This window comes from Catharus ustulatus, chromosome 28 (genome assembly GCF_009819885.2).
Source record: "Catharus ustulatus isolate bCatUst1 chromosome 28, bCatUst1.pri.v2, whole genome shotgun sequence".
Classification (NCBI taxonomy): Eukaryota; Metazoa; Chordata; class Aves; order Passeriformes; family Turdidae; genus Catharus; species Catharus ustulatus.
The window spans coordinates 5,214,911-5,242,205 of NC_046248.1; the positions used below are offsets into that span (position 1 = coordinate 5,214,911).

At 51.7% G+C, this 27,295-nt stretch overlaps 2 protein-coding genes and 1 long non-coding RNA gene across 5 annotated transcripts in view; all 3 read left to right on the forward strand.

The window, feature by feature from the left end:
* The first annotated feature begins 1,361 nt into the window (after positions 1–1,361).
* C28H11orf52 (chromosome 28 C11orf52 homolog) lies at positions 1,362–6,572 on the forward strand. The gene is made up of 4 exons (XM_033081733.1): positions 1,362–1,501; positions 5,199–5,239; positions 5,888–5,934; positions 6,159–6,572. Exons 1-4 carry the CDS (start codon positions 1,470–1,472, stop codon positions 6,390–6,392), a joined length of 354 nt encoding a protein of 117 aa, XP_032937624.1. The 5' UTR covers positions 1,362–1,469; the 3' UTR covers positions 6,393–6,572.
* Positions 6,573–6,576: 4 nt separating this feature from the next.
* On the forward strand, positions 6,577–8,005 carry LOC117008133. The gene is made up of 2 exons (XR_004420269.1): positions 6,577–6,832; positions 6,909–8,005. It is a non-coding gene; the product is annotated as an uncharacterized LOC117008133 (long non-coding RNA).
* A 1,285-nt stretch (positions 8,006–9,290) lies between these two features.
* The window catches only part of DIXDC1 (DIX domain containing 1), a 31,014-nt gene continuing 13,009 nt past the window's right edge, over positions 9,291–27,295 (forward strand). For 2 of the 3 annotated variants that reach the window (XM_033081538.2, XM_033081540.2), the window contains exons 1-5: positions 12,375–12,474; positions 22,280–22,409; positions 23,747–23,872; positions 24,998–25,238; positions 26,819–26,911. In XM_033081538.2, the coding sequence (XP_032937429.1) occupies positions 12,415–12,474; positions 22,280–22,409; positions 23,747–23,872; positions 24,998–25,238; positions 26,819–26,911 (650 nt within the window). In that variant the 5' untranslated portion in view covers positions 12,375–12,414. Of the gene's footprint in view, positions 9,391–12,374; positions 12,475–22,279; positions 22,410–23,746; positions 23,873–24,997; positions 25,239–26,818; positions 26,912–27,295 lie in introns of those variants that run through there. The other variant, XM_033081539.2, reaches the window with a different exon arrangement.

Consider the following 27,295-nt stretch of genomic DNA (forward strand, 5'->3'; position numbering starts at 1 on the left):
CTGTGACCCTTCCAAAGCAGAATCCTTCTCCTTCTGCCCCTCCTGACAGGTCCAGGCTTTCCTGTGCCCTTGTGCAGGTGGCAGATGGGGCTGTGAGCCTGTGGGTACACCTGGGGCAGGAACCAGGGCCAGCTGCTGTCACAGAAAGGTGAATGGGTGCTCAGCCCCTTGTTGGACACCCCCTGGGGGATCAGACCTGCACACAGCTGTGGGGCAGAGTTACTGCCCAAGCAGGACATTAAAATGATGTATTTCAGAGGATCTCTCTGACCTCTGGAATTACCCATTCCCAGGTCCAGGAATGTCCAGGGCTCTGCTCATTCAGGCTGGACAGGATTCTCAGAGAGGTGAAATGCATGTCCCTGTCCCTGTGTGCCCGCTGGGGCTGGGAGCTGCAGGGCTCTCCTGGGACCCTGCAGAGCACAGAGCTGAACACTTTAATCCAGGCAGCTTTAGGGAAAGTGCATCCCCACAGCAGCAGCAGAGAAGGGAACTCAGAGAAATCTCTCATCCCCAGCTGATGGCACACGTGGCTTTCCTGGAGGTGCGAGGATGGGCACTGAGCTCCCACCCTGGGGCTCTGCTTTGTCCTTTTTGTGTCCCTTTGGCATCACAGCGCCATGGGGACAGAGGGACAGCGCAGAATTTGGAGCAGGGACAGAACAGAATTTGGAGCAGGGACTGAACAAAATTTCCAGCAGGGACAGAACAGAATTTGGAGTAGGGACTGAACAGAGTTTGGAGCAGGGACCACTCCTGGAGGACACAGCGAGCACTGGGGAGCAGGGGACAGAGGGACAGAGCAGGGACAGAACAGAATTTGGAGTAGGGAAATTCTGGGGGACACAATGAGCACTGGGGAGCAGGGGACAGAGGGACAGTGCAGGGACAAAGGGACAGCGAAGGGACAGAACAGAATTTGGAACAGGGACAGAACAAAATTTCCAGCAGGGACAGAACAGAATTTGGAGTAGGGACAGAACAGAATTTCCAGCAGGGACAGAACAGAATTTGGAGCAGGGACCGAACAGAATTTCCAGCAGGGACAGAATTTCCAGCAGGGGTGACTCCAGGGGGACACAGCGAGCCCCGGGGAGCAGGGACAGAGGGACAGCGCAGGAACAGAACAGAATTTGGAGCAGGGACTGAACAGAATTTCCAGCAGGGATAGAACAGAATTTGGAGTAGGGACAGAACAGAATTTGGAGCAGGGACCACTCCTGGAGAACACAGTGAGCACTGGGGAGCAGGGGACAGAGGGACAACGCAGGGACAGAAGAGAATTTGGAGCAGGGAAGTCCTGGGGGCACAGAGCCCCGGGGAGCGGGGACAGCTCCCGGTAGATGGCACACGGGGCCAGCGCTCCGAAACCCGACACGGGCAGACACTCCCTGCACAGCCAGGAACCAGGAAATACAAGCCCAGCCTGCCCAGAGAGGCTCGGGCTGCTCGGGGAAGGAAGGAACGGCATGGGCAACCTGTGCGCCTGCGGCCGGCCCGGGTGAGTCGGGGCGCACGGAGCGCGTTTGGCACGGGCTGGGCACGGGTTTGGCACGGGCTGGGCACGGCTCTGAGCCCGGCTCTGAGCCCTCCTGCCGGGCTGCCCAAGGCTCCCGGCTGGCTCTGAACCCCGCACCTGGCCGGGGAGGGACAGGTGAGCAGGGGAAGGGCTGTGCAGGTGGCTGGAGCAGGGACAAGGTGTTTTTTTTGGTGACATCTCAGCCAAGCTGGTGGAAATCGCTGTCACTCATGTCAGGCCGGACAGACACCATAAAGTGTCACTGACAGACACCATAAAGTGTCACTTTGACACTTTAAAGTGTCCCCTTGTCCCTGTTCAGCCACCCCACCCTGCCCTCAGCCATGCCAGCCCCTCTCCCTGCCCGTGTCTATTTATTTATTTATTTATAAATAGGTTTATTTGTGCTCGGGGAAGCCTGGGCACGTTTTTGAGATGCTGTGGCTCTTTTCTCCCCGGGAGGGAGGGGGACACTCTAATCCCTCCTGGCTCCTGTACCTCCTGCTCGCAGAGAAAGGCTTCACTCGCTGCCAAGCAGGAATATTTTCAGTTTTGCGATGAATATCAGGTGAAGCTCTGAGGAATTTCTCTCTCCGACGCTTGGTTTGTTAAAAGTATGAGAAATTCATCCAGTTTTTAGTAATTCCGGGAGGCACAGCATCACCTAGTGGAGTAAGGCTCAGGAGCTGTGGACAGAGGTTGTTCCTCTGAGCCTTGAGCAGTTTGGGATTTAGGAATAGGAATAGGAATGGGAATAGGAATAGGAATAGGAATAGGAATAGGAATAGGAATAGGAATAGGAATAGGAATAGGAATAGGAATAGAATAAGAATAGGAATAGGAATGGAAATAGGAATGGGAATAGGAATAGGAATAGGAATAGAATAGGAATAGGAATAGGAGTAGGAATAGGAATAGGAATAGGAGTAGGAATAGGAATAGGAATAGGAATAGGAATAGGAATAGGAATAGGAATAGGAATAGGAATGGAAATAGGAATAGAATAGGAATAGGAGGTGGAAAGCACCGAAACTCCCATTTTTAATTTCCTCTGCCCTTTGGCAGAGGGTGAATGAGGCACCCAGGGCATCAGCAGGCTCGATCAGGGGCTGCCTGGGGCACGCTTTGAGGTCTTTAAAGAAAAGCTGTCACAGCAAATTTATTCTGTCTGGGGAGTTATTGATGAAGGAATTGTGCCCTCGGGTCTGGGCGCCTCTGTGCAGGGCAGGCCCCAAACTCTCACCATTAAAGCGGCACTAAAATGTGCCCAGAGAGGGAAATCTGCCCCAGTGCAGCCCCAGGGGTGTGTAGGGCAGGAATCAGGATGGCCCTGGCATGGGGAGAGGGGAGGCAGCAGTGTGGGAGCCCTGGGTGCTGCCCTGCAGAATTCTCTCAGCCTGGGAGCTCCAACACGTCTGAGGCGCTTTGGAGAGCTGGGGAGAGGTTTCCCTGCTCCCATTTCCCGTGTCACACGTGTCCCCATTCCCGGGGAGACGCCTGGCTGTGATTATCCCGCAGACAGGAATAGCTCCAGCCCACACACTGCCTGCAATGTTCCCTCCACAAAGGGAGGCAGCCTGGAATGCCAGCCCAGCCTGGAATGCCAGCACGGAGGGCAGGGACCCTGCTGGTTTGGTGAAATCCAAAATGAGAGTGCTGGGAGGAAGGGAAATGCCTCACAGGGTGCTGGTTTGGTGAAATCCAAAGTGCTGGGAGGAAGGGAAATGCCTCACAGGGTGCTGGTTTGGTGAAATCCAAAATCAGAGTGCTGGGAGGAAGGGAAATGCTCTGGCACACAAACCTGGGCAAGGAGCACACACTGCAGACAGAGGAGGATGAGGAGGCTGTGACAGCCCCACAAAGGGGTTCTGCTGTGTGCTAAACCCCAAATTCCTGTGGAGAACCTCCCAGATTTTGCCTGTGAAGGGCTGGAGGTGCCCCTGTGGCCACCCTGCCTTGCCCAGTCCTGGTTAATCATTACTGGCCATTCCGGAGCTCTGTGCCTGCATGCACAGGGATTTTATTTTCCCACTGCAGTGCCAGGGCATGGCTGCACAGCCTGTGCTGTCCCCTGCCCCTGGGAGAGCTGGCACAGGCACAGCCCTGCCCAGGGCACTGCTCTGTTCCCTGTTCTGTGTCCCTGTGGGACACACAGCATTCCCTGGAGCCCCAGAGCTGAGCCTGGAGCCCCATCCAAGGCACTGCCTGCCCCCTCTGCCTGCCCTGGCAGCCCCCCAGCTGCACCCTTTGGGGTGTGTGTGTGTGCAGGAGGGGCCACACAAGGGCTGGCACCTGCTCCCAGCCCTCTGAGCGTGACATTTCCTCCTTACATCTGTCCCTGAAGGGGACACGAGTCCCCTCTGCCAGTGCCAGCCTGCAGGAGCTCAGCTCCAGGCTCTGTTGTGGCAGCTGGGATGAATTTGGCTCCTGTCCTCTCTTGGAGCAGATCTGTGCTTGGCCTGTCTCTCTCTGGTCACACAGGTACAGCTCAGAGGAGGGTTTGGCTTGGCTCATAGTGAGAGCAAAATTTGTTTGGTTTGGTTCTGTTCTGAGTGGAAAACTGAGAGCAGAAGTGTCTGGAGCCCTCAGTCAGACAGCTGCTCCCTGGGCAAGGGGGGAAAGCACGGGGAGTGGGGCTGGCACAGCAGCTGACCCCAGAAAAAGGGGTTTGTGCCAGCTGGGATCGTGCCCTGCACCCTGAACCTGGGAGCTGAGCTGGGAAATGGAGCTGAGAGCTGGAAATGGAGCTGAGCTGGGAATGGAGCTGAGCTCTGGGAATGGAGCTGAGCTGGAAAAATGGAGCTGAGCTGGGAAATGGAGCTGGAAATGGAGCTGAGCTGGAAATGGAGCTGAGCTGGGAATGGAGCTGAGCTCTGGAAATGGAGCTGAGCTCTGGAAATGGAGCTGAGCTGGGAATGGAGCTGAGCTGGGAAATGGAGCTGAGCTGGGAAATGGAGCTGAGCTGGAAATGGAGCTGAGCTGGAAATGGAGCTGAGCTCTGGAAATGGAGCTGAGCTGGGAATGGAGCTGAGCTCTGGAAATGGAGCTGAGCTGGGAATGGAGCTGAGCTGGGAATGGAGCTGAGCTCTGGAAATGGAGCTGAGCTGGGAATGGAGCTGAGCTGGAAATGGAGCTGAGCTGGGAATGGAGCTGAGCTGGAAATGGAGCTGAGATCTGGAAATGGAGCTGAGCTCTGGAAATGGAGCTGAGCTGGGAATGGAGCTGAGCTCTGGAAATGGAGCTGAGCTGGGAATGGAGCTGAGCTGGAAATGGAGCTGATCTGGAAATGGAGCTGAGCTCTGGAAATGGAGCTGAGCTGGGAAATGGAGCTGGAAATGGAGCTGAGCTCTGGAAATGGAGCTGAGCTGGAAATGGAGCTGAGCCCTGGAAATGGAGCTGCAAAGCTGCAGTGAGAGGAATTCCCTTTCCTTGGGATGCTGCTGGGACAGGAGGGCAGGCAGGGAGAGCTGGGGTGGCTCTGGGCTGTGGTGGGTTTGTCCCAGGAGGAGCAAACACAACCCCACACATCCCCTGGGACGTTTCCCCTGCAAGAGTCACTCTGGCTCCTTGCTGGGCTCTCAGACCTGTCCCATTCCAGGTACCCCAGGTGTGCTCTGGGTTGGTTTTTGGGGGGGAAAGGTTTGGGATTCTCAGGGCTGATGTGTCTCTCTGATTTCAGGAGGTGTCCTTCGCTTTTCAAAAGAAAGAAAGAAAAGCAAGGTAAGGATCTGTGACAGAGCCCCCGGGGAGGTGACATCAGTGCCACACCCCTCCCACACTCCTTTTATACTTTATCTTCCTCAGGAGCAGCTTGAGGCAGCATGTCCTGAAATCTTAAATCAAGAACAGCGATGTGCCACGGGATTTGGCAAGGGGGAGGGCAGGGACTTCAGCAGTGCCTTTAAAATAACCAAGTCCCACCTCAAAACACAGCCAAGTGCTCTCCAGCACAGCAGGAGCTGCAAACATCTGTCTGACAGCACTCCCAGAATAAAGTGCATTCCTCAAGCTGTGTCCTGTGGCCTTTGGACCGTGCTGGGCAAAACATGTTTGCCAGGCAGCAGAGGAAACAACAAAGTTAAAAGTGGATCTGACTCCTCCGAGGGCCTGACAAGAAACTCTCTGTGCTGTGTCTGTGGGTTCTGCCAAAACCTCTGCGGTCCACAGCCTGCTGGCAGCCTGGGAAACCTTGTTTTCCCCACAGAAACAAGGCCAGGCTTTCTTCTTGCAGGCATCAGGGCAGCACTGGGGCTGAGGAGTCAGATGAGGTGGAAATCTGATTTGTGCCCAGTGGGGACAGCCCATTGCTGTGTCCCAAGGTGGAACAACAATCTGATTTAAGCTGAGCTCCTGGTGTTTCTTTTGCAGGAGCTAATGTGAGGCATGAGACTCAACAGCAGCAGCCTGGCAGGAAGGTAAATAACTTTTTTACCTTAAGTGTGTGTTGAGCAGGGAGCTGGAAGGACACAGGGCAGAACTCAGAGCCATGAATTCTCTCACCCTGTGCCCCTCTAAAGTGCCCATGGCTTTTTCCACAAATTTTTCCCCCCCTGGAGTGCAGTGAGGTGTCAGAGGTGGTGCTGAGGTCTGGCAGAGCAGCACAGGGAGCTGAACTCTCCAAGTTCCTTTTCCCCCCAAGGTCCCCACGTACGAAGATGTCCCTGATGTCCCTGTGTACGCCACGGTGAGCAAGCCCCAGGCTGTGCAGCAGGAGGAGAGCATCCACTACGCCGACATCCAGGTGTTCTCGGCGCGGGAGCGCTCGGCGGCCGAGCTGAGGACGCTGCAGCTGCAGAACGCCACGGAATACGCCACCCTCAACTTCCCCAGGGCCAGGCTCAAGTACGACAGCAAAAATGGGACCTTGGTCTAACAGACTTCATGGACTCATCCTCCTCCTCCAGCAGGAAAAGGAGTGCACAGCTGTAGAGCCAGAGGCTCGGTCTGACTGAGGAGTTCACAGCTGGTTCTGCTGGCAAAAAAATCCTCCTGCCCTGGGGAGAGCTGCCCTGGAGCTGGCAGCCTGTCCCCTGCCAGGGGCAGAGCTGCTGCTGGGCTGGGGGAGCCTCAGGGCTGCAGGGAGAAAATCCAGGCACAGCCCCAGCCCGGCGCTGCCTGTGGGAATTCAGGGATTCAGGACTAAGGGGAGGCTTTGGTTGGAGTTCAGAGTGTGCAGAGTGACTCTGGGTGGTGCTGTGAGGGCAGGAGACCTTCAGCAGGACCTGCTGCACTGTGTCCTGCCCCCCTTCACCAAAATCAGTGTTCTACAGCCATGCCCAGCACCTGGCAGGCAGAAATGCAAAATTAGGAGGGGTACAGAACAATTCCTGCCACTGATGGGCTCTTCTGAGGTACAGAACAATTCCTGTCACTGACGGGCTGTTCTGAGGTACAGAACAATTCCTGTCACTGATGGGCTGTTCTGAGGTACAGAACAATTCCTGTCACTGATGGGCTGTTCTGAGGTACAGAACAATTCCTGTCACTGATGGGCTCTTCTGAGGTACAGAACAATTCCTGTCACTGACGGGCTGTTCTGAGGTACAGAACAATTCCTGTCACTGATGGGCTGTTCTGAGGTACAGAACAATTCCTGTCACTGATGGGCTCTTCTGAGGTGCATCCTCACTCCTCTGTGCAAACAAATGAGAAGTGAGATCCTGGCTCTGACTGGAAGTGAAACAAGGAGAAAATTGGCAATTTAGCTGCAAATCACTGCCTGTATTTAGCTATCTGGGACACTGGGAGTGAATCCTGGGCAGCTTCAGAGAGAACTTTGGACTTTGCCTGCACTGTTCCCTCATTTTGTGCTGTTATAAACCCCAGTGACACAGAGCCCACAGCACACGGGCTTATCACCTCCACCTCTGAGAACCTGTTTATGGGTTTGAAATGGTGTCAATAATTCAGTGTAGCAATGGTCCAAACTGCTTCTGCCACCGGGCAGCACGGGCAGGGCACCAGGGCTGCACTCCAGGCACTGAAGCAGGGCTGGCACATTCTGCACAGCGGATTTTGGGGCAGCTCTGGTCGCTGGCAGTGTGTAAAATGGCACACAAAACACAGAACTCTGCATTTCATAGCTCAGCTGGTGTGAGAAGCACGAAGCAGTTCCTGCGTGTGGTGGAAAATGAAACTGCTCCGGGCTGTGTTTGTGTGCTGGGAGTGTTTAAGGACCCATCTCGCAGATTTTCTCTGTGTTTTAATGAGTGCCCGAGCCCCTGGAATTGTTCTTTATCTGCCATTCCCTGAGCAGCTCCTGCTTCCACACCAGCCTCGGGGCTGTTCCTGAAGTACAGCTCATCCCAGAGACAATCCCAGGGATTTTTGCCTGGTTTCCAGGCTTTCCGTGGGGAATTGTTCTGCAATATCTTCCTGAAGGACTCGGTTTTGCACTGGATATTACAATCTCCTGTACTTTGCCAGGTGTGCCAAACGAGCGCTGATGTTTCATTAAAGATGCAATATTTAGTTTTAAGTGATAAACCCGCACTTTGGGCGAAGCTTTGCGGGGATGGGGGGGACACAGGGCACACATCGGCGATGCGGGGCTTGGCAAGGCTGCTCCGAGCTGGCTCCGGTCCCGATCCCCATCCCGATCCCGATCCCGATCCCGATCCCAGTCCCGGGGCGGAGCCAGTTCCATCCCGCCCCATCCCGCCCCCGTTCCCGTGGCAACCGGAGACGCGCACCGGGAGCAGGTAGGGCCGGGGTGCGGGTCTGGTACCCGCGGCATCCCATCCATTATCCCATCCCATTATCCCATCCTGGTATCCCACTGCATCCCATCCCATTATCCCACTGCATCCCATCCCATTATCCCACTGCATCCCATTGCATCCCATCCCATTATCCCACTGCATCCCATTGCATCCCATCCCGTTATCCCCCTGCATCCCATCCCATTATCCCCCTGCATCCCATCTCATTATCCCCCTGCATCCCATCCCATTATCCCCCTGCATCCCATCCCATTATCCCCCTGCATCCCATCCCATTATCCCACTGCATTCCATCCCATTATCCCCCTGAATCCCATCCCATTATCCCCCTGCATTCCATCCCTTATCCCCTGAATCCCATCCCATTATCCCACTGCATTCCATCCCATTATCCCCCTGCATCCAATCCCATTATCCCACTGCATCCCATCCCATCATCCCACTGCATTCCATCCCATTATCCCACTGCATTCCATCCTGTTATCTCACGGATCCCAACCGCATCCCATCCCGTTATCCCCCTGCATCCATCCCATTATCCCCCTGGATCCCATCCCATTATCCCACTGCATTCCATCCCGTTATCTCACTGGATCCCACCGCATCCCATTCCAATTATCCCATGCATTCCATCCCGTTATCTCACTGGATCCCACTGCATCCCATCCCAGTATCCCACCGCATCCATCCCATTATCCCCCTGGATCCCATCCATATTACCCATCCCATTATATCCCACCGCATCCCATCCTGTTATCCCACTGCATCCGTTATCCCACTGCATCCCATTATCCATCCCATCCCATCCCGTTATCGCCACTGCATCCATTATCCCAATGCATCCCATCCCGTTATCCCACCACATCCCATCCCATTATCCTACTGCATCCCATTATCCCACCGCATCCCATTATCACATCCCATCCCATCCCATCCCATTATCCCATCCCATCCCATCCCAAATCCCATTATCCCATTTCCAGAGGCACCCCGACCCTCCCAGCCCCTCCCAGGGCTCAGCCCCTCCATGGATTTGCTTTTCCCCCCAGGCTCAGGTGTGGGACCTTCCCTTGGCGCTGAGGTGACATCAGCATGGGGACCCTGATGGCCGCGGTGCCCTGTCACCCCCCACAGCCTCCTGCGCCCTCTGTGAGTTCCCAGCAGCCTCTTTCGTGTCCCTTTGTCTCTTTGGGCGCTTCCTGAGGAGTTTGGGATGGGTGGCACACCCAGCAGTGCCTCCGAGCAGCTCTTTGGGTTATTGCTGCACTCACGGCCCCACAAACCCCGCAGGAGAATTCCTGACCCAGCCTCTTCTGGTTTTGTCCCCCCAAGCCAAATTTTAGTGACCAATTTTAGCGTGCAAGGACCAGGGTTGGGGCCATGCTGGAAGTGGCCAGGAGATGGCAATGCCACCAACCGAAGTGCCACCACCCCGTGGGCTGGGCTGGGCTGGGCTGGGCTGAGCTGGGCTGAGCAGGGAGGTCACTCAGCCAGGGGCATCCCGGTGGGCTTGGAATCACTGGGAAATGATTCCTTTGGGAAAATTCAGGGGAATCCTGCAGCACCGAGGTTTCTGCAGAAGTGGCATTGAAAGGCACCTATGGTGTAAAAAAACCCAAAAAACCAACTCCTGCCACAGGCAGCTGGAAATGTCCGAGTGAAACACAAAGGGAGAAGTGCAATTTAATTTGTAAAAGCTCTTTTTAGCCCCCAGACCCATTTGTGTCCCCACAATGGACAGAAGAATGGCTCAGCCTGGTTTCTATTCCCTGGCATTGAGGCAGAGATAAGAAACTCCTGCAGAAGCAAATTTTTGATGAGAAAATCTCTGAACCTGAACCTGGCAGGGAAGAGCAGAACATTGGAACATTTGAGCATTTTCCTTTTCTGTGCTGGTGTTGGGGCAGGAGGGGGGCTCTGCAAGAGGGAGATGGGATCAAAACGAGCCCCTGGATCCCAGATTTCAGTCCCAGCTCTTCTTGACTGACCCAAAAATCTCAACATCCTTCCCTGTTATATTCCAAATCCTTAATCAATGTGTGTTCACCGTGTAAAAATCAGGTGGTAAATATAGAGAATGTAATAAATATAACTATATGTCATAAATTATTCGTCAAGAAGAGCTTTTTAAACTGGAAGCTCAGAGGGTGTTTTGTTGGTTTTTCCTCCAAAATTAGGTCACTTTTTGTCTCATGGGGAAACCATTTCGTTTCCCCACAAAATTTTATTGGAATTGCACAGGCATAAGCTGCTCAATTACATTAAAAACGGGGTTAAATATTAATTTAATGGCATTTGGAAGCTCAAAAGTGAACGGGATCAAGGCTCCAACCCCCCAGAGCAGCTCCAGCTTACAAGGTTTTGTGCAAAGCCTCGCTGTAATCTGTTGTTTTGCTTAACAGATGTGGTATTAGAATCGATGAAAACATTAAAATCTCCACTCCCACGGAATTATGAAAGCAGGGAGAGCAAATATGAATAATTAAATACAATTTGTACCTGGAGGCGAGGCTCATTTTGGGTTGGGTGACCTGTTGCTTCTCTTTCTGTATTTCAGCTGTGACAGGCTAAAATAAAGAAATGATACCACTGAGTTTTCCTCAGGATGCTTCAACACTTAGGCAGGGAAAAAAAAGAAAAAGTTTGTTTTTTAAATGAGTCTCACACATAGAAATGCTTGCAAGATATTTTGGAGCCTGGGGGCACCGGGGGCAGTGCTCTCTGTCTGGAGGGGCTTCACCCATCCCTGTTTCATTTTTCTTTTTTTTCTTTCCCCTCGGCACTTCCTGTAAGGTGACACCAACTCCGAGAGGCAGCCCGGAGATATTCGATACTTATTTGTGTGCTGGGTGCACACAGAGATGTGGAGAACTTATTGTTGTGGAGAACGAGCTGGGGGCCGTGTTTAATTGTTTCAACGTTTTCTCTCGGGTTTGTTTTTGCGGGGGTTTTTTTTTGTTTGTTTGTTTTTGGTGTTTTTTGTTTGTTTTTTAATTTTTTTTTTTAACTTTTGGGGTTTTTTTTTGGGGTGTTTTTCTTGTGTTGTTTTTTTTTTTTCTCCCTTGAAAAATGCGATGTTCACACTTGCAAACCTTCGTGGCCTGGTTCGCAGCTTCCTGTGGCTGCAGAGCGATCTTCTGTCTGTGCTTTGCTTCCCGTGCAGGGCATCACCTCCCTCCTCCCTTCCTCCCTCCCTTCCTCCTCCTCCTCCTCCCTTCCTCCTCCTCCTCCTCCTCTCCTCCCCCACACCCGCAGCGCTCCCTGCGCGTTTGAAAACTCTCATTTACGCCTTTCTGGAGTTGTATTTTTTTTTTTTTTTTTCTTTTTTTTGCGGACTGGCTGGAAATGGGTTTCAGATGTTTTCCCCTCGCCTGCATCCCGTAAAGCCGCGGCGTTGCCGTGACAACGCGGTGACATCTCGGGCTGGTCCCTCCTCCCCGAGCCCGCCCCGAGCGGCTCGGCCGGCACAGATGGGACCGGGAGCGCCCTGCCCCGAGCGCTCTGCCCTTTGTGCTCGGGAGGAAGAGGAGGGAGAAGCGCCCCGAGGCTCCGGCAGGGCAGCCCCGCACCCCCTGAACCCCCCAATCCCCTGAGCCCCTCAATCCCCTGAGCCCCCCAATTCCCTGAACCCCCGATCCCCTGAATCCTCCAATCCTCCCGCATTCCCCAATCCCCTGAACCCCCCAATCCCCTGAGCCCTCCGCATCCTCATAGCCCCCCCAATTCCCTGAGTCCCCCAATTCCCTGTGCCCCCTAATCCCCCTCCCAATCCCCCTGAGCCCCCCGCATCCCCTGAGCCCCCCAATCCCCTGAGCCCCCCAATTCCCTGAGCCCCCCAATTCCCCCAATCCCCTGAGCCCCCCGCATCCTCATAGCCCCCTCAATCCCCTGAGCCCCCCAATCCCCTGAGCCCCCCAATCCCCCCGCATCTCCTGAACTTCCCCAATTCCCCCTCATCCCCCGAACCCCCCAATCCCCTGAACCCCCCCAATCCCCTGAGCCCCCCCAATTCCTTGAGTCCCCCAATCCCCTGAACCCCCCAATCCCCTTAACCCCCTGCATGCCCTGAACTCCCCCAATCCCCTGAGCCCCCACATCCCCTGAGCTCCCCCAATCCTCCCGCATCCCCAATCCCCCCGCATCCCCCGATCCCCTGAACTCCCCGCCGGGAGGATGCTCGCCTGCCTGGCCCGGGGCAATCTGTTGGATATCCTGCAGGAGGGCTTCACCGAGGTACAGCCGTGTCCCCGGCTCGGTTCGGTTCGGTTTCGGTTCGGGATTGTCGCGTTCTCGGTGCTCGGGGAAGGGGGAGAGTTGAGTGAGTTGGGTGAGGAGTTTGTGGCTGGTTCTGCAGGCGAGGTTTGTGCGGCTCGGGGGGGTTCGGGCTCTTCTCGCTGCTGTGCTGCTGTCCCGGGAAATGTTATCGACTGCTGGGGCAGCGCTTGTGGTGGAAAATCCGCTCCTGTCCCGAGGGATGTGTGTCTGTGTGTCTGGGACTCACATTTCTCGGGGGAGGCTGACAAAGAGTTGGTTTGGGGTTTTTCCCCCCCATCTTTTTCCGTAAATTGGATCCCCAGTGGACTGAAATTCAACTTGGCCGGGAAAATGTGATTTTCAAAGTGTTGTTCATCAGCCTGCTCTGCCAGGAGGGCAATGAATCGTAAAATAGGGACACGCACCAACAAACTCCAGAGATGGAATCCTGCGGCTGTGGGGGGGACTTCCCTCTTTAGGGGGCACAGAAAATGAGGGGTTTGGATATTTATGGATTCAGTAATGCACGGGCAGCCCATCTGGAGCACGATCTGCTGTGTGTAAACTGAAAATTGTGGGGGATTAACTGGAACCACAGAGTGGCTGCAATCTCATTTCTCACTTGGTCGCAGGGATCTCCTGTCGAGGGGGGTTTTATTCTTTCTTAAAGTGCAGAATTCAATCCTGTTTAGTGTTTGGTGATTCCTCAGCCGTGCTGTGCCCCCACGACCCCGTTATCCACAGAAAATGAACTTTTCCCCAGCGAAAAACAAACTGGGGGTGAAAGCTGAGCCTCCCCAAGCCCCGGAGCGGCCCCAGGTCTCTGCCTGGATTGCTGAGCAGAGCTGGAACTGCTCCATCCCCTCCTCCTCACAGTGTCAGGCTCGTTTTAGCCAGCCAAGGTCTGGGTTTAGGTCGAGCTCATACTTCCTGTGCTGGGGGCAGCACATCCTCCTCAGGAACACACAGTAACTTATTTATTAATAAAGGATTAATAACGGCAGCCAGCCCCAGTGATGTTGGTGCCTCACCCTGGCTGGTTTTACCCACTCAGCTGGGGGAGAAACTTCCCTGTCCCAGCAGAAAAAAACAGATTAATGGCATTTCTGCCTCCTCCAAAAGGAAAACTAAAATCGCTTTAGCCACGGGAGGACCTGTGATTTGCCAAAGGCGTGAATCACAGCCCTGGGAATGCACTGGGAATGAGAGAGGAGAACTGGGAATGAGAGAGGAGAACTGGGAATGAGAGAGGAGCACTGGGAATGAGAGGGGAGCACTGGGAATGAGAGAGGAGCACTGGGAATGAGAGGGGAGAACTGGAAATGAGAGAGGAGCACTGGGAATGAGAGGGGAGAACTGGAAATGAGAGAGGGACCCTGGAAATGCACTGGGAATGAAAGAACTGGGAATGACAGAGGAGAACTGGGAATGCACTGGGAATGAGAGGGGAGTACTGGAAATGAGAGGGGAGCACTGGGAATGAGAGAGGGACCCTGGAAATGCACTGGGAATGAGAGAGGAGCACTGGGAATGCACTGGGAATGAGAGAGGAGCACTGGGAATGCACTGGGAATGAGAGAGGAGCACTGGAATGCACTGGGAATGAGAGAGGGGACCCTGGAAATGCACTGGGAATGAGAGGGAAGTACTGGGAATGCACTGGGAATGAAAGAACTGGTAATGACAGAGGAGAACTGGGAATGCACTGGAAATGAGAGGGGAGCATTGGAAATGAGAGGGGCCATCCCATCCCATTCCATTCCATCCCATCCCATCCCATCCATCCCATCCCATCCCATCCCATCCCATCCCATCCCATCCCATCCCATCCCATCCCATCCCATCCCATCCCATCCATCCCATCCCATCCCATCCCATCCCATCCCATCCCATTCCATTCCATTCCATTCCATCCCATTCCATTCCATTCCATTCCATTCCATTCCATTCCATTCCATTCCATTCCATTCCATTCCATTCCATCCCATCCCACTCCACCCTGCTGTTGTGATGTCCATCTCCGTGTCCCGCCCGTCTCTGTTTGCCCATTCAGGTGCTCATTGACACAAAAACTGATGATTTTTGATGATTTCGTGCCCACATCCATGGGTGTGAGATCCCTCTGACAGGCGGGATGGTGACCAAACCCAGCTCAGCCTGGGGAATTTCCCTTTGTTCCCTTTTCTCCTTTCCCCGTGTGTCCCCATCCCTCCTGCCCCAGGGCCACCTCAGCAGCCCAATTATCCCTAATTAGTGCTGGAGCCGGCAGTGCCATTGTCCTTCCCTGTTCTGCACAGCTCAGCTGGCCAGCTGAGCAATCCATCCTGCTGCAGGCTCCCCTAAATCGCTCAATTCTCACTTCAGGCCGATTTATTTCCCTTTTTCCCATCCCTTTCACAGTCCCCAGCCCTGTCACCTGCAGACATCTGAAGCCAGGATGTTTTGTTGATGTTGAGATGCAGCCAAGTCCCCCCCTGTGGGCATTAAAGCCCCTCATTAATGGCCTTGGAGGTATTTCCCTGCTGTGTGTGGGGATTTCTGCTGCTCCCAGGCAGATAAATAATTCAGTCCCACAGCTGGATGGTGCCCTGGGGATGTGTGGCTGCTAAAAGCAGGAGTTTATCATGAAAGGGAACACTCATCCGTGCTCTGTCCATGTGGCCTGTCCCCTCCTCGGGAAATGCAGTTTATTTATTTCTGTGCTGACTCCTGCCAGGGCTGGCAAACAGATGGGGCACAGGGAAATGTGTCACAAACGGGGCTGTCATTTTAACAACAGCACACCTTCTCTTTTCTCGAGCTGGAGGAGCATTTCCTCTGGCAAACTTCATTATGTGGCTGCCTGTGTGCAGTGAGCCATTTAAAATAAGAATTTTCTGCCCACCCCCCCGAGGTTCTGTTGAACAAACAATTCATTGCAGAGAGGACAGGGAGATTTTGGGTTGGGAAGCAGGGAAAAAGAGGGAAAATTGCCCACAAGGGGAAATTTCTGCACATCTCTGAGGTGGGAACTGCTCCAGCTCTGCTCTGTGTTCCATGGAATATTTCCTGGAATATTTCCTGGATTATTTCCGGGGTTATTTCCTGGATTATTTATTTCCTGGAATATTTCCTGGATTATTTATTTCCTGGAATATTTCCTGGATTATTTCCTGGAATATTTCCTGGATTATTTATTTCCTGGATTATTTCCTGGAATATTTCCTGGAATATTTCCTGGATTATTTATTTCCTGGAATATTTCCTGGAATATTTCCTGGACTATTTCCTGGATTATTTATTTCCTGGATTATTTCCTGGATTATTTCCTGAATTATTTATTTCCTAGAATATTTCCTGGAATATTTCCCCTGGCTCTCAGCTCAGTGGGTAATTCCTGCATTTCCTCTCCTTTGGTGGGGCTGAGATGTGAATCCTCACCCTGGGCCATGTCCTGGGTTTGGTTTGGGCTCGTTTCTCTCTCTGGGTGATTTTCTGCCTCTGCTGCCCTCGGGGCAAGGTCCTGGTGTGTGACTGGAAGGTTTCTGCTGTGACCTGAGCACAAGGAGCTGGCACTCTGCTGCCAGGGCTATTTATAGCATTAATAGGATTCACCATGGAGAGCTGTTCTGACTCCTGGCTCCCTCATCCTGCTCAGCTCCCCGAGCCCTGAATCCCCCCCAGCACACCCCAAGCCCTGGAGATGCTCTTGGCTCACCCCAGCTCTGTTTTGGGGTGAGGCTGGCAGCATCTCACACCTTCCCCACCCTGTTAGAGCTGGCTCTGAGGAGCCTTTCCAGCCTGTCTGACCTGCCCTGAAATCCCTCCCAGCCTCCAGCACAGCCAGAAAACACAGCTGGGGCTCCCCACAGCTGGATTTACACCCAGATGTGTGGATGTACACCCAGCTTTAGCTGCCCATTCCTTGCTCTGGAATCATTTTTCCCCAAACCCTGGTGCCTGGCCAGCACTGGGACTTCTCCAGGGAAGGATGAATTTGTATTTGCTGCTCTATAGGATTAGGGGTGGAGCAGCCAGGGCTCAATCCCTGATGGCTAAGCCAGGCTGGCCCTTGGCTGGCTGTGCAGAGTATTTCCACAGGAGCACTCCCAGATTCCTGGTTCTCAAACCACTTCACCAGGAACACAAAGATTATTGATGGGTGGAAAGAGTCAAGGGGATGCCACACTCCCAGCAGGTCATGGGCAGAGGGAATTCGAATTTCTGTGTCCTCAGTGTGCCTTTAGGGCCCTTCATGCTGGGCCAGGTGTCCCTCCCCTCTGCACAGTCCCTGCCTGCAGGTTTTTCTGTCCCTGCCTGGGGATGGGATGCTGCTGGAGGGGAGCAATGCTCCTTTTCTGCCCTGGAGCACCAGGGATGTGTCAGTGCAGGAGCTTGGGCTTTGTTTGGGTGCACTGGAACCATCTGACAGCTCAGGGTGAATCATGAGCTCCCAATTCCTCTTGGCACTCACAGCTCAGCTTTTTCCCAGGTTCTGCCTTTATTTTTGGCCTGTACTGGCACAGAATTCTGCCTGGGGTGAGCCTCATGTGAGAGGTGCTGCTGGTTCAGGACCTTGCCTTGGCATTGTTTCACAGCACAGAATTAATGAAATACCAGTGCATTCAGGCACAGGTGGGAATTTCTCCGTCCTGCACTGGAAGCTGGATCACTCTGGAATGGGCCATGGAAGTTTTGGCTTTACAAGAAGTGAAAATCAAAGGGGCAGAAATAATTCAGGGAGTTTGGATGGAACTGGGCCGTGCTGTTTGCACTTCAGCTCTTCCTGTTAATGGGCAAAGAAAGGACTGGGGAAAAGGTGGAAAACTCTGCAGTCAAAAATTCCATGTCCTGCTGGAGAGCTGGGCACTCTGGAAATCAAACCCTGCCTGAAATGAAGAGTTTTATGAAGGAGAGCCCCTGTGGGTGCTGTTGATCATTACTGGGTGATTTTCCCTGTTGGGTGCATCTCAATACATTGAAAAACCTGAATCATATTCAAGCATCAATTTTGAGAGGGGGAAAAAAATGTTTTGCTGTCTCTGAGAGCAGAGGGAATAATTTTCTTTGCTTGGGAGTTTGTGCTTTCTGCTTCTCCACAACAAACCAGCAAACTGGAGGAAGGCTGGATGGAAAATTACAGTTCCCATTAATTAAGGTAATGGCAGAAAGCTTAGAAATCATCCAGGGCCTCAAGCAGCACGTCCTGATGCAATTAGGCTGCTGCAGAGCTTTGGGCCAGGGCTCTGGGAGGAGGAACAGTGAATTCCTTTCACCCTGGGAGCACCAGAGCTCCTGACCTTGGCAGAGCTGGGGCTTGGGCAGTGCCACAACTGGGCAACAAAGGGAAATCAGTGCAAAAAAACTCAAAAAAACCAAGGGGATTCCCTAAATCAGACAGTGATGATGGATTCCAACTGCACAAAAAGAAATCAGTGCAAAAAAAACTCAAAAAAACCAGGGGGATTTCCTAAATCAAACAGTGATGATGGATTCCAACTACACAAGGAGAAATCAGTGTAAAGAGACACAAAATCCTCATTCCAGCAGGATGATTCCCTAAATCAAAAAGCTCATTCCAACAGGGGGATTCCCCAAATCAGACAGTGATGATGGATTCCAACTGCACAAAAATAAATCAGTGCAAAGAGCCCCAAAACCCCCATTCCAGCAGGGGGATTCTCTAAATCCAGAGATAAGGATGGATCCAAACTCATCAAAGAAATGTAGAGGAGGGATCTGTTTCTAGAAGGAATCAGGGTCACAGGATCTGCTGAAAGATGAGAAGGAGCAGGGTAGGCCCTCCTTGCCAAAAAAATTGATGTTTTCCATTTGTTCAACACCAAAATGTGCAATATTTTATTCTCAGAGAGGTAAAAAATTAACCTCTTGTATCCCAACCTGTAATTTGCCTGTTGGGATGTCCTGCAGTCCCTAAAACCTGGCTTTAAAAATCTCCTCCAGCTCCCTGCAGGTCCAGCTGCTGCTCCTCCCCCTGGCAAGGTACAGGTGAAAGGGGCTTTTTTTGGAACACAAAGCTGTGTTAATGTAAACAGGATTAAGCTTAGCTCCACCATAATCCCAAATAATGTGTGTTCTGTATAGTAAACCCCACAGCAGGCTGGTTTTCCTCTGAAAAATTCTGGGGGTGGAAGAAGTGTTGGTGAGGAGCTGAGCCCTGAAAATTCTGAGTTTGGGCTGAGCAGGAGCTCCAACCAAAATGTAGGGGATGAAGGGATGTGTCTTGTTTATTCATAGATATTTTTTAATTTCTTTTTTTTAATTTTGTTGGCTAAAAGGAGCTGAGACCTGTGTGGGAGTGGGTCCTGTGGGATGGGACCTGTGGGTTTGGGATGTTCCTGTCAGCAAATGCAGGCTCAGGGGGGTTTTGGTGCTGCAAATCTCTGTGCTGGAAGTTGATACCTGGAATATTTCCAGGGTGGGTGGCAGGAATGATTCCACCCAAACAGCAAATCTCATTGCTGTGCTGATGGTTAGGGCTGCCTTGGGGCTTGAAACAAATGGAATCTTGAGAGGGTGAAACAAAAAATCTTTCACTTTTTTTTAGATATTTCCCTTTTTTTTTAGAGGCCTGAATGTGTGGATTTAGAGGAGGGAATCTGAGCATAAGTGGCTGTGTTGAAGGGCTGGGGGTGCAGCCCATGGAGAATTGAAGCATTTTGGACTCTCCAGCTTCCAAAATTGCCTTTGGGTTTCCTGCTGAGCAGCTCAGGGCCTTTGTCCCTTCAGGCATTTCACATTTGCCATTTTTAGGTCACCAAACTTTGATTCCTGATGAGTTTCCCTGCTAAGTTCAGTCCCAGCAGGGGCAGAAATCCCTCCCTGCATTTTGGAGTTTTGCAGCAGCCCAAGAAGAGCTGAAGTCACTCACCCTGCCAGGTTTTTGGGTACAAAGTTAAGAAATGCTCCTCAGCACAACTGCCTGGAAACCTGCAGGAAAATCTTATGTTTAATGGAAAAAAAAACCAAAAGCAAGGCTGGAGATGAGGTGTGAGCCTGCAGAATCCATGAGACTGGAACAGCTTTGTCCTGGTGCCATCCCAATTCCATTGCCTCAGAAACCTCCCCGTGCTCACTGTTTGAAATGGAACTGCCCTGGCATTTAGGAATTGCTTTTAATTTTACAAATAACAACAGCAGTGTCAGCCTGCTGCTGGTAAGAGACAGAGACTGAAATCTTGCCAAAATTTTATTTATTTTTTTTGTGAATGCACGAGGAATGTTGTGAGAGGAGGAACAGAAAACCAAGTGCTTAGTGAAAGGGTTTTTCCTTTAAAGAGCCACAGAGACTCCTCCAAAATCTGATTTTTGGAGGGCTGTGTCCTCGTGGAATCAGTGCCAGCTGCTAAAATAATCATAAAAAGTAGAAAATAAAAAATTCTGGGGCTGGGCACTGCTGCCACTAGAGCAGAAGCTGCAGAGCCCCTCCCCAGAGCACTTATTTTATTTATATATATTTATTTATATTTTTTATTCATTTATTTTATTTATTAATTTTATTTATATATTTTATTTATTTCTTTTATTTATTTTTTTATTTATTTCTTTTATTTATTTCTTTTATTTATTTATATAGTGAATTTTGATTTTTTTGTTAGATTTGTGTACAGGTTAAACGGGGTTGTTGAAGGGTGAGTGGGTTTTGTTGATTATTTTGTTTTGTTGGTTATTTTGTGGTGTTTTAGTTCATGGATCATTTTAAGGATGGGGATTATGGTATTTGGAGTTGTTTTGTATTGTTGGTGGTGTATTCTTGAAGTGGCAATTGGAATTTGTTGGGTTTTTAGTCTTTAGGAGTTTTATTGTAGATGGGTTTTGGGATAGTTTAGGCAAGGTGTTTAATTGTTTAATGATTTTTGGCTTTATGGTAGTTATGTTAAAAGTTTATTTGAGTTTTTTGGGGGTTTTGAAATATTTATTTTGGAGGCAGTTTACATTTAAAATGGGTGGGGTTTTGAGGTTAGTTATAATAGGGTGTGGGGTTTTATTTTTATTTATTTATTTATTTATTTATTTGCAGTTGTTCACCTTTGTTTATTTATTATTTATGTCACATTTTTATTTGTTAATTTTTAGTTTTTTATTTTATTTATTTGCTAATTTTTTTATTTTTATTTAGTTAGTTAGTTTGAGTTTTAATTATTTATGTATTATTTGTTGTTTATTTTTATTTATTCACTTATTTTTATTTATTTACGTATTTAATTTTAGTTTTTATTAATTGTTATTTATTAATTTATTTAAAGTTTTGGTTATTTATTTATTTTAGTTTAGTTTTTATTAATTTTTTAAAATTTATTTATTTTAAAATGTTTTTATTTATTTATTTATTTAATTTTAGGGGTTTTTTTAATATTCATTTTTAGTTTTTCTCCAGCCCAGAGGGCTCAGAGCTGCTCCCTCCCCCCAGAGCCCCCAGGGCAGCCCCTGTGAGCCCCTGCTGAGTGAGCAGAGCTGCTCCCAGCCCAGCCAGGGCTGATTGAGCTGGATTTCCTCTGGCAGGACAATCAGGGGCCAGGCTGGGACCAGGCTGGGACAGCAGCACAGGGGATGGGCTCAGAGCCAGGGCACAGAAATGAGAGAGAGGGAAGGGAATCAGAAATCAGAGGGGAGGGAATCCCAACCATGGGCACAGAAATGAGTGACAGGGGAGGAAATCCACCCATGGATCAGCTTGTGCAGTCCCTGTCCCACAGCAGCCCTGTCCAAGTGATTCCAGCCCTGTCCAAGGCAATTCCAACCCTGTCCAAGTGATTCCATCCCTGTCCAAAGGATTCCAGCTCTGTCCAAAGGATTCCAGCCCTGTCCAAGTGATTCCAGCCCTACCCAAGGGATTCCAGCCCTGTCCAAGGGATTCCAGCCCTTCAGCAGCCCTGCAAGGGTCACAGACAGGGCCATGGAAAGGGAAAGGGCACTGGGATCTGCTCTTGCCTTTGGGTCATCTGTGCCAGGTGTGTCCTCAGAGTAACCAGAAGCCTGGGTTTGGGTTTCCCTGGATTTTCAGAGTGACCATGAACCTGAGTTTGAGTTCCCCTGGTCTCTCAGAATGCCCAAGAATTTGAATTTGAGTATCCTTGGTCTCTTACACTGCCCAAAATCCTGAGTTTGGGTTCCCCTGGTCTCTCAGACTGCCCAAAATCCTGAGTTTGAGCTGCCCTGGTCTCTCCCACTGCCCAAAATCCTGAGTTTGGGTTCCCCTGCTCTCTCCCACTGCTCAAAATCCTGAGTTTGAGTATCCCTGGTCTCTCCCACTGCCCCAAATCCTGAGTTTGAGCTGCCCATGTCTCTCCCACACACAGCATCCCTCCCGAGCTGCTGGCAGTCCCTGCTGCTGGCTCCCAGGGCCCAAGGCAGCTTCCCTGCATGCAGGAATAGAAACTGGGCCAGTGGCAGTGCTGAGGCAGCTCCCAGGACGAGGAGGGGCTGCACAACTGTTCCACATTGGTGTTACAGAGAGAGGCTCCTGTCTGTTCCAGGAAACCTCCCCTGGCTGTGCTGGAATTGTTGAGGGGCAGTAACTCGGGGCTCCCTGCTCCTGCACTGAGGCATTTCTGCTTTCCTGGTGTGGAAATAGTGGGGGTGGGACCCAGTGAGCCCCCAGGTGAGGAGATGGCAGCATTGGTGTGGCAGAGGGATGGGAAGCTCTGTGCCCAGCCCTGTCCTGTCCCTGGATGCCAGCCAGGCTCTGGATGACCCCTCTGCTGCTCCCTGCAGAACCTCAGACCTGTGAAAACCAGAGACAAGCCACATCCCTGCCATGCCAACATTTTATTTTCTGTTTCAGCAACAGCTGCAGGCTTATGTGGCCTGGGTGAATTCCCAGCTGAAGAAGAAGCCAGCAGTGAGGCCAGTGCAGGACCTGAGGCAGGACCTGCGGGATGGGGTCACCCTGGCCCTGCTCATCGAGATTGTGGGTCAGTGCTGCCATCTGGCCCTGTTTTTCCCCCTCAGCTCCGTGCAGGGGCTGCCCTGGCTCTGGCAGCTGTCAGGCAGATGTTGCTGGAGGGGAGGGGGAGGCTGGGAAGGAAAGCAATCATAAATCAGCTCGTCAGTGCAATGCTGTTAAAGCCCTTATGGCTCTGAGGCGGTGACAGCAGATGGGGAAAGCTGGCAGGGGCACAGGGAGCTCCACAGGGCTGCCCAAAGAGTGAGCCCTGGTGCCAGCCCTTCTCCCTGGGCAGGGAATGGGGTGCACTGAGTTCATTGTCCTTGCTGCTCCTTCCTCCTCACACTCATCCCCTGCCCTGCTAGAGGACAATTCTCCAAATTCTGCCTCGTGCTTCAGAACTTCCCCAAGGGAGCCCTTCCCATGGAGTTCAGCCCTTTGGGAAGAGGCAGCTCCAGCGTGGGTCACTCAGGGGGTCACAAATCCTGCCAGGATCCTGCTCCAGCCCCCAAAATCCTGACACCATCCTGACACCATCCCCTGCTCCAGCCCCCAAATCCTGACACCATCCCCTGCCCCAAACCCTGACACCATCCCTTGCTCCAGCCCCCAAAATCCTGACACCATGCCCTGCTCCAAACCCTGACACCATCCTGGCACCATCCCCTGCTCCAGCCCCAAAACCCTGACACCATCCTCTGCTCCAAACCCTGACACCATCCCCTGCTCCAAACCCTGACACCATCCCCTTCTCCAGCCCCAAAATCCTGACACCATCCCCTGCTAGAGCCCCAAATCCTGACACCATCCCCTGCTCCAACCCTCAAACCCTGACACCATCCCCTGCCCCAAATCCTGACACCATCCCCTGCCCCAAATCCTGACACCATGCCCTACTCCAACCCCAAAATCCTGACACCATCCCCTGCTCCAAACCCTGCCACCATCCCCTGTCCCAAACTCTGACACCATGCCCTGCCCCAAACCCTGACACCATCCTGACACCATCCCCTGCTCCAGCCCCCAAACCCTGACACCATGCCCTGCTCCAAACCCTGACACCATCCTGACACCATCCCCTGCTCCAGCCCCCAAACCCTGACACCATGCCCTGCTCCAAACCCTGACACCATCCTGACACCATCCCCTGCTCCAGCCCCCAAAATCCTGACACCATCCCCTGCCCTAAAATCCTGAAATCATCCCCAGCTCCAGCCCCCTAAAACCCTGACACCATCCCCAGCAATTCCTGGTGCTGGGTTCCTGTCAAACAGGACAAAAATCCCCATGTAGCCCCCAGGGATGAGATCAGAGCAGTCCCAGCGGTTCAGCTCTCCTCTGACAAAGATTTTTTGCTTCCTTCAGCTGGTGAGAAGCTGAGTGGCATCGAGGCCAAGCCGAGCAGCCAGCAGGAGATGAAGGAAAATGTGGAGAAAGTTTTACAGTTCGTGGCATCGAAAAAGATCCGCATGCACCAGACGTCAGCTAAGGGTACGTGGCCCTGGGGGTGATTTTAGCTGCTGAAATCCTGTTTCTGGCTTTGTTTTCTGTCAAACAGGTAATTTGTGAGTAAATTCATGTGTCACTTTGTGGGGGAATTGGGGTTTTTCCCCCCTCTGGTTTAGTGAAGGTTTTGGGTTGGAAGATGGACAATGCAGAGGAAAAAAAAGACTTTTTGCTGCTACTGAGCACTCAGAAGGCCAGGTGGTGATGTAATGAGGAATACAGGCTTGGAATATTTCAGCAAAAGGACACAGAGTGAAAGGAGACATGGAAAAAATATTTGTGGCTCACTGGAAGCCATGGGCTGGAAACAGAGAGGAGACACAAGGCACAATCACATGGCTGTGGCATGGTTTAGTCAGGACTTTGAGCAGCTCTGATTAAACTGTTCTGGGAAATCTTGGTCTGGAGGAGTGGCTGATCTTTGCCATGGCAGCAGCGTGCTGGAAAACACTCGTGTGCTATCAGTCAATGTGATTAATTAACATTAATTAACATTTGCAGGGTGCTGCAAACAGTTCATGGCACAGGATGCCACCACTGGAAAAATGTTTTGAAAAAGGGAATTCTCTGCTAGTAAAGTGGTCAGTCCTCAGTAACATTCATTAATTATGAGTTCAGTAATTACCTGCTGGAATGGCCATCCAGGGAGGTCAGGGATGCTCAGAGCTCTGTGGAGGTGGCACTTTGGTGTGCCCTGCACCACCAGAGCAGAGCTGGCACCACCAGAACAGAACAGGTACCACCAGAGCAGAGCTGGCACCACCAGAGCAGAGCTGGCACCCTCAGGGCAGAGCTGGCACCACCAGAGCAGAGGTGGCACCACCAGAACAGAACAGGCACCACCAGAGCTGAGCAGAGCAGAGCAGAGCAGAGCTGGCACCACCAGAGCTGAGCTGGCACCACCAGAGCAGAGCCCAGCAGAGCAGAGCTGGCACCACCAGAGCAGAGCCCAGCAGAGCAGAGCTGGCACCACCAGAGCAGAGTAGAGCAGAGTTGGCACCACCAGAGCCCAGCAGAGCAGAGCTGGCACCACCCTGCTGCCTTTAAAGATCCCCACCTCGTTCGGCTCTGCCGCACTCCCTTAACCCCCCAAACTTTTGCCTTTCGCAGATATCGTGGACGGGAACCTGAAATCCACCATGAGGCTGATCCTGGCCTTGGCTGCCCACTTCAAGCCCGGCTCTGGCAGGGCTGGCCCCGCCGGCCCGGGGGTCAGGGGCTGTGCTGCTGTCCCTGGCAGTCTCCGGCCGCGCTCGGTGGCCGCCGTGGCGCAGGGCGCGGTGGCCGCGCTGGCCGAGGTCCGGCAGGATGTCCAGCACTGCGGCCGGGACCTGCTCAGGCACAGGCAGAGGTGAGGGCTCCTCCCTGGCTCTGTGCTGAGGAGATAAAGAGCTGGGCACTGCATGTTCGGTGGGAAGCAAGAAAATGTCACTGTATTGTTGTCTTCTCGCCCTGATACACAATTTCTGCACAACTGATCGTTGGTAGAAGTCTTCTTGTGCAAGGCAAACATGCAGAGTTTACTACTTTCCTACTTTTCTCCTTTTCTATTTCCTACTTTCCTCCTTTTCTACTTTTCTATTTTCCTCTTTTTCTATTTTCCTCCTTTTCTGCTTTCCTACTTTGCTTCCTTTTCTACTTTCCTTCTTTTCTACTTTCCTACTTTTCCTCCTTTTCCTCCTTTTCTACTTTTCTGCTTTCCTACTTTTCCTCCTTTCCTCCTTTCCTCCTTCCCTCCTTCCCTCCTTTCCCCCTTCCCTTCTTTCCCCCTTTCCCTCCTTCCCTCCTTCCCTCCTTTTCTACTTTCCCTTTTCTACTTTACTTTTCTATTTTTCATTCCTTTCAGAGTGCCTTGACATTCACAGATCACCTTTAATTCTTGTCTCATCCTTCATTTTCTTCTTAGGCCACAGCTGTTCTTCTTCTTATTTCTTTTTCAAGGGTAAAGCTACAGCCCTACTCAGGTTCATAAAAGCATTCATCTCCCTTTCCTGACCTGTCCATGTTCATTTTCCTCTGAAAACGTTCCCACAGTGTGAGGCTGATTCAAATCCAAATGGAAATGGAAATAAATGCATTTTTGTCCATTTTTATTCCTGCTGGGAGGAAGCTCCTGTTGTGCAAAAACACCTAAAAAGTGCCCTGGCAGAGGGGGCAGTGCCCTGGCTCTGCAGCCAGCCCAGGTTTTTTATAAAATGAGTCTCCCTTTATCTCCCTGGAACAGAACAGGGAGTTCCAGCCTGGGCAGAGGGAACTGTGCTGCCTCGTCCTCCCCACGCTGCCCTTGCTGCTGCTCCTTGGAAATTTCCTCACACCAAACAAAACCGAAGTCAGCTTTTCACCCCAGACATCTGGGAGCTTTACTGGGAGCTGAGGATGTTGTACAAACCCATTCTGGCTCCTCCAGGTGGCTGCTGAGTCCTGGGGATGCTGAAAATCCACACACACAGAGGGAAGAATCCTGCAAACCCCGTTTGCCCCCTGCCCAAGGTGCTGTGTGGGTGACAATGACAATAATTGCAGTGGCACTGAACTGGGAGCCAGGGGCTGGGGCTGTGCAGGGTTTCATTCACACCACTGAAGGTCTTTTGGCTCCAGGGAGCACCCATGGAAATGAGGCTGAAATGATCCATTTTGCTGAAAAATGAAATGTTAAAGGTTTCCCTTGCAAAGGAAAGCCAGTCCTTGTGATGCTTCCTTGCATTCCCAGAGCTTTTGGAGTTTTCTAGTCACAAAATCAGGGATGAGTTTAAAACAACCAGACCTGTTTGCCTGTTTTCCCTTAACACCCAGAAGATGGGGATCCCTGATAGGAAAATTGACATTTCCCTGCTGTCTCCTCTTCCTCACCTCCTCCTCCTCAGCTCCCCCCTGTCCTTTTTGGAGACAGAAGAATTCCAGCTGCCCTCATTTTGTGATTGTCACCCCCAGGAACAGCAGCATGGACGAGGAGATTGAGAATCCCTACTGGAGCGTGCGGGCGCTGGTGCAGCAGTACGAGGGGCAGCAGCCCCACCCTTCCAGGTGAGGAATTCACTGCCAAGATGATTCTGTCCTTCTCTGACATCCCCCAAAGTGCTCCAAAATCTGCTCACTTCTGATGGAGAAGGGCTGGTTTGGAGGGTGTAGAATCAGGGATCAATGTGAAGCAGCTTTGTGCTGTTTTCATGGATATAGGAGAGAAAATGCAGGAAAAAAAAAAGCGCTTTTGAAGAAAAATTACTCCAAGGGAAAAAAAAAAATTACTGAGAGGGCTGATCCAGCAGGGAGAGCTCTGGAGTGAAGGGGAGCTGCTCCCTTTTCCCCCAGAGCACCAGAAACCACAGGGAAGAGAAAACTTTGCTTTTCCTTGTGCTCCCCTGCCTGGGTTGGTGTGGGGGTGAGGAGCTCATTTGCCCAGGACAGATT